The following is a 6,229-nucleotide window of genomic DNA, read 5'->3' as shown; positions in this document are numbered from 1 at the left end:
ATGGTACCAGATAGACTAGAGCCAGTATTGCCGACTTAAGCACTGGTATACAATTTTACAAAAATCTTTCACAAAAGATACATTTTTCAACTTAGAAAAATTCATTGAATTCAAATTTTACCTTTATTTTTTTAAAAGAACATTTTTATATTTTTGAACCTATTTCGAACAATTAAATTATTATTTTGTTAAAGTAGTTTTACGTGAAAACTCCAGTTCTTACATCCTCCCCTCCTAATTAGGAATTTTGTCCCCAAAATTCGAATCGCTTGATATATCCTCCACAAAACGTTCTACTATCAACGTTGTCAACCCATGCAAGTCATCAAAGCATCTCGTCCACTATCATCCTACTGTGTCTGTAACACCCTAATTAACCTAAGCTTTACCTCGCGCCGTAAAGCAAAGGTTAATCAAACTTTACGATAATTCTAAGATGATACATATAATATATCGAAAGACTTAATATTATCTAGAAGCCTGATGAAAGGTATAGCTCAAAACAGGATATAAAAAGCGCAAAATGTACTAACGAAGCTACTAACTTAAAGCACAAGAAATAGATACAATATAACAAAATATCATAGCATAATATCATAAGAATCTAGCCACGGCTTGCGGAGTTTAAGCCGGCTAGTCATATATACAGACAAAACAGAATCTAAAGTTTAAAAGGGCTTATACAAGTTTTGTTCTCTCAACTTTAGCAAATAAAATAAACGAATGTGATGCTCCAGTATCATATAATGCAATTAATGTTTTACCACCAATTAAACATATACCTCTCATCAACGGATCCTCCATAGAAGCATCATTGGCATTCACAGCGAAAACTCGACCTTGATGTTGACTCTGTCCTGCATTCGAGTTCTTCCTACGAGTGCAATCCCTCTCAATGTGGCTAGGCAATCCACGGTTGAAACAACCACCTAAACCAATTTTGCACGAGTCATATGGGTGAAAACGTCCACAACGCACACAAGTTAAATCCGGAGAAATCTTACTCTGATTTTCTCTCCTGTTGCCATGCTGAAATTGATCTTGTGTGTTCTTTTTGAAGCCTCCTTGACCTTGAGGCGCATATCGTCCTCTCTTGAAACTTTGACACCTCGGATGGAAATACTTGCCACGTCCCTTACTTGTATTCCCTCCATGAGTATCGTTAGAGGCCGCTACTGTCTTGGCATACTCCTCCACCACCCTTGCCTTATTTACCAAATCGGAGAAGGTACGAATCTCTATAGGGGCCACAGTAATCATAATATTGTCCTTTAACCCCCTCTAATACTTTATACATTTCCAGATTTCACAGGTCTTTGGGGCACCCTGACATACCCTAGAAAACCTACAAAGCTCCTCAAACTTACTTGTGTAGTTTGCCACTGACAAAGAACCTTGCTTCAGCTGCATCAGTTCTATCTCCTTCGCTTCCCTTGCAGACTCAGGAAAGTACTTCTTGTAGAACGCCGTCTGGAATACATCCCAAGGGACATCAGCGTTCTAGAGCTGTAGCAAACGGCATTCTACTGACCACCAATGCTGGGCCTCTCCTGCCAACTGATAAGCAACAAATTCAACATATTGATTATTCGGAACGTGCTGCACCTATAAAGCACACTTAATGGCCTGAAACCAGTTGTCCGCTTCAGTAGGATTAGTTGATCCTCGGAAAATTGGCGGATGAACCTTGAGAAAAGTCACCAAGGTCATCAGGGCACCTCCCGCATTATCTCCATTTCCCTCAACATTATCATTCACATTCCCTTCACTATTTCCGTTGCCATTTCCAGCCGGTTGGCTTAACCTTTTCATAGCTTGCAGAGTCATAGCAGCATTAGCTTCCACAGTGTTCGCCAAATTAGCCATGGCCACTATGAATTTGGCATCATTGTCCGCCGGTTGCGCATTCGTACTCTCTCGTGAACGTGCTCGACCTCATCCTCGAGTGGCCATTAGGATTCCTGTCTACACCAAATAATCGATATCAATGTGATCAGTCTCAATATCAAAAGCCTAGTGCTTCAATTATCCCAAATAAGCAGTCACAAACAAGTATGCTATGCAATATCAAACAGATAACCTAATAGCATCAAAGACAAAGACACACTTAGTATGCAATGAAGCACAATCGGTCCATCCCTCAGGCTCATGAGGACGAACCGCTCTGATACCACTAAATGTTACACCCTAATTAGCCTAAGCTTTCAATTCCACTTCAACAAGCACCAACAAGTTCCAATAGCTCCCAAACTCACAATTATTCAAGCTATATATAACTTGAATAATTATGTGTTTGGGAGCTATTGGAACGTGTTGGTGCTTGTTGAAATGGAATTGAAAGCTTATGGCTTCCGCTGCATCACCCTAATTATTCGTCACTAATAACTTGAATTACATCACTACATCGAATCGAAATTTTCTTTTATACCAAATACCGATTTTGTAATATTTTCCAAAACCTTCAAAACAAGTTCAATCTAAACTAGTTCAATGTTAAACCTTTTTCAAAAGCCTTATATATCATTTTATTCTTAAATCAATCAAATTTATTTTCGATAACTTAATTTATAAACCAACTTCACAACTTAACAAAATCATACAACTCACTTTCCTTGTAAACCATATCATTTAAACCAAGAGTTCCAAACCAAATTTCAAAATTATTTTAAGCTTTAAAAATTTTTAACATGATTCAAAGCCATACCGGTTAGAAATTGAAAATTATAATTAAAAATCGTAAAAGAAATAGTCGGCACTTCTCTTGCCACCAGTGCTAAGCCCCACCCATCAATTAATGTGCTGCAAATTCTACGAACAGATTTTTCGAAACATGCTGAGCTCGTAACGTACAGGCTAGGTAAGTCATCCTCACTACCTCTCCATTAACGTGATGGACCTCATCCGTGAGTTGCCATTCGGATTTCATTTCCACACCAAATAATCAATATCAATGTGATCAGTCTCAATATCTCAAGCTTAGTACTTCAATTATCCCCAAAGGCACTCACAAACAAGCATGCTATGCATACCAAACAGATATCCTAAATAGCACGAAAGAAAAAGGACCCAGAGTATGCAACGAAGCACAATCGGTCCATCCCTTAGGCTCACGAGGATGAGCGACTCTGATACCACTAAATGTAACACCCTGTTACCCTAAACCTTACCTCGCGCCATAAAGCGAAGGATAACAAAGTGTCACGACAGTTCTAAGGCTCATATAATATAATATTATATATATATATATATATATATATATATATATATATATATATATATATATATATAAACAGTAATACTAAAAGCCCGATGAAAGAATAAAAGCTTAAATTGCATAAAGCAAAATTACGAAACGTGAAGCGTTCACACACAATAACTAAACGCATAAGTACGAATAAAACAAGACATAATATATATAAAACATTGTAGATAGCTCCAGAATACACAAGGTAATAATTTAAGTAAACAAGATATATATATATATAAGTGTGACATACCAAAAAGAGGACTAGTCACAGTCTGCGGAGTTTAGACCGGCTAATCAAAATGAATATAACAGAGTTTTGAAGTTTAAAAATAGCAACAACCTATCTCTCAAAGTTTTTAGAAATACAGCCTCCAAGGCAACAATATTATATAACTACAAAGGATGAGAGAGTGACTATATCAAAATAAAGCAGAATAAAACAAGGATGAAACCATACTCCGATCACTCACCATCTCGCAACTCACCGAAGTGGGTTACGACCTGCATCTGAAAAATAACAACAACATATGGTACGAGAACTGGAGGTTCTCAGTATGGTAATAGTGCCCAATATATAAGATGTAAGGTTCCAGGACGCCAAAGGCAATCCTAGATCTTCACACTGATACAGATATCCAAGCTTAGCAAAATAAATAACTTAAATCATAAACAATAAACAAGGTTATCTTTACTTAGTAGATTTCTAACTAGTACTAATCACACTACTATATCCCACAGCCTTTGCCAATCTATCCTCCATGCAATCCCATCGCCACTACGTACCGAACCTCCTCAATCCCAGCAGAAAACACAAGTAATGCAGACAAGTAAAGCACAAGTAAAGTACATATACAGCAATTAGAACAGTTAGCAAGTAAACATGTGTTTCATTTAGGCATAACTGAAATTAAGCAAAGGAAACAAACAAGTAGAAGATGCATATGATGAATGTCTGTCCTAATGGCTCGTGATATCACTTGTCGGTCTATAATTTCCAACCCGGCACATCCTTCCGGATGTAGCCTTCCTGTCACGCCCAGAGATATAGGATCTGCACACTTATGCAGCAAAGAAATCTGCTACGCTAGAGATATAGGCTTTGCACACTCATGCAGCAGAAAGGTTATGTGAGTGGGAGACTGCCTCAGTCCTCACATCTCAACGTAGGTAGGAGACTGCCTCAACCCCTACGTCGGCACTACTACCTCGACAAGTGGGAGACTGCCACAGCCCTTGCCCGAGGTGCATAGTGACTTACCAATCATAACAACTTAGAAATACAGCACAACTCATTGCTTAAATCTGTTTATACTCATTCCAATTCATCATCCATCATCAATATTTCAATGCATCATCAATCTGGCTCCCCATTAGTTCACAAGATAACTCTACCCATCTGGCATACCACACCAAAGTCACCGTTTCTCTCATTCGACTAATCCATCTTCAATATTCTAGAAACATATGTTTCCGTCTTCTAACATTTTACCAAACATTATTTAGCTAAACTCACTTATAGTATTCTTTATGTTTCAAGGCCTAAAAATAAGCTAAGGGATCTTAAACAAGCGTTATGGAAGTTTACAAGCTTGCCGGGAAGGTAAAACGGTTAAAAACAATGTTCTCATTGAAAAACAGGACCGTGTACGTACTGATGCGTGAGCATCTTCCCTATCTTTTTCTAGTGAATTTGCATTTCATTTGTTGAGTTTAATAAAGAATTAATTATTTTTTAGCCACTACGGATGTTACTTTCAGTTTTTTGCAATTATGTTTATTTTAGGTAGCATTTGGCTGGATTTGATGGAGTTTTCGCAAAAAAAGAGAAGAAGGCGAATGATGCTGTCAACCCTGACTTCTATGCACTCAAACCTAAATAACTCGAGCTATAGAAGTCAAATGAATGTGATTTCAATGGCGTTGGAAAGCTATCTTCCAGAGCTTTCCAACGATATATAATAGTTTATACTTCTTCTCTAACCACGCAGCCCATCAATTGAAGACGTGCTGATTGCTATAATTAATTCCGATTTAAACTTTAATTTTTATTTTTAACAATAGGAAAAGATATTATTTAGTTTTAAAAATTATAATTTAAATTAATTAGGATTAGATATAAAATGGATTTCCAACAGGTTGATTCGAACGCAACATTATTCAATTTCATAATTTACAATCCCAGTTTTCTACTCTGAACCATGAGCAACTAATCCTCCATTGTTAAGGTTAGGAGCTCTGTCTATTGTATGGATTGATACTATTATTTTTCTATTTTAATTCATGTTTTGATTTATATTTCAATAATTATTTTCGTTCTTTATTTTATGAATTTGGGTGGAATGGAAGTATGACCCATGTTCTAATTGAGTTCTTGTATTACTTGGAAAAGCTCTTTACTTGAACAACAGCTTGAAAACATATTATCCTGAATTTCTAATTGTTTATATTTAATGGGATACGTGACATATAATCCCCTTATTTTTGGATAATTAGGATTCTTGTGGCATATAAACTGGAATTTGATCATGCAGCTTCTAATTGGAATTAATTGACCAAGGAATTGGCAGTTAATAAATTTTAGAGGAAACTAGGAAGGTCTAAGGAATTAGGGTCTAGTCACATATAGTTTGCCATGAATTACATCTTGCATGATTAAAGTAGTTAATAAGAAAAGTCAATCCGGAAAATAGATAACTCTAAAGCCTTAACTATATTCTCCCATATTTTATTTTCAACTTATTTACTTGCGTGCTTGCCTTCTGATATTTTGAAGTCACTTCATAAACCTTTTGAACATCTCAAAACCATTTTCTGCTTGGCTAACTAAGTAAATCATTTAACCATTGTTGCTTAGTCCATCAATCCTCGTGGGATCGACCCTCACTCACTTGAGGTATTACTTGGTACGGCTCGGTGCACTTGCCGATTAGTTTGTGGTTAGAAATTCCACACCAAGTTTTTGGCGCCATTGCCGGGGATTGA

At 36.8% G+C, this 6,229-nt stretch overlaps 1 protein-coding gene across 1 annotated transcript; it reads right to left on the bottom strand.

The window, feature by feature from the left end:
* Positions 1-678: 678 nt before the first annotated feature.
* Positions 679-1,866, bottom strand: LOC107620722 (uncharacterized). The gene is made up of 4 exons (XM_016322848.1): positions 1,634-1,866; positions 1,532-1,550; positions 1,368-1,470; positions 679-1,238 (listed from the first exon to the last, which is right to left on the bottom strand). The coding sequence occupies exons 1-4, from the start codon at positions 1,864-1,866 to the stop codon at positions 679-681; spliced, it is 915 nt and encodes a 304-aa protein (XP_016178334.1).
* Positions 1,867-6,229: the final 4,363 nt, after the last annotated feature.

The sequence above is a fragment of the Arachis ipaensis genome, chromosome B10 (assembly GCF_059453495.1).
Source record: "Arachis ipaensis isolate K30076 ecotype BB chromosome B10, ASM5945349v1, whole genome shotgun sequence".
In the NCBI taxonomy this organism is placed as follows: Eukaryota; Viridiplantae; Streptophyta; class Magnoliopsida; order Fabales; family Fabaceae; genus Arachis; species Arachis ipaensis.
Note: the sequence above shows the minus strand (reverse complement) of the source record. Positions and strands in the feature narration are given on the sequence as shown.

Excerpts from the sequence above, each read along its gene's own strand:
- LOC107620722 (XM_016322848.1), bottom strand. The coding sequence starts at position 1,866 with ATGGCTAATTTGGCGAACACTGTGGAAGCTAATGCTGCTATGACTCTG. Across the intron at positions 1,239-1,367 it reads GTCAGTGGCAAACTACACAA|AGATTCGTACCTTCTCCGAT; the intron begins GTAAGTTTGAGG and ends TGGCCCCTATAG.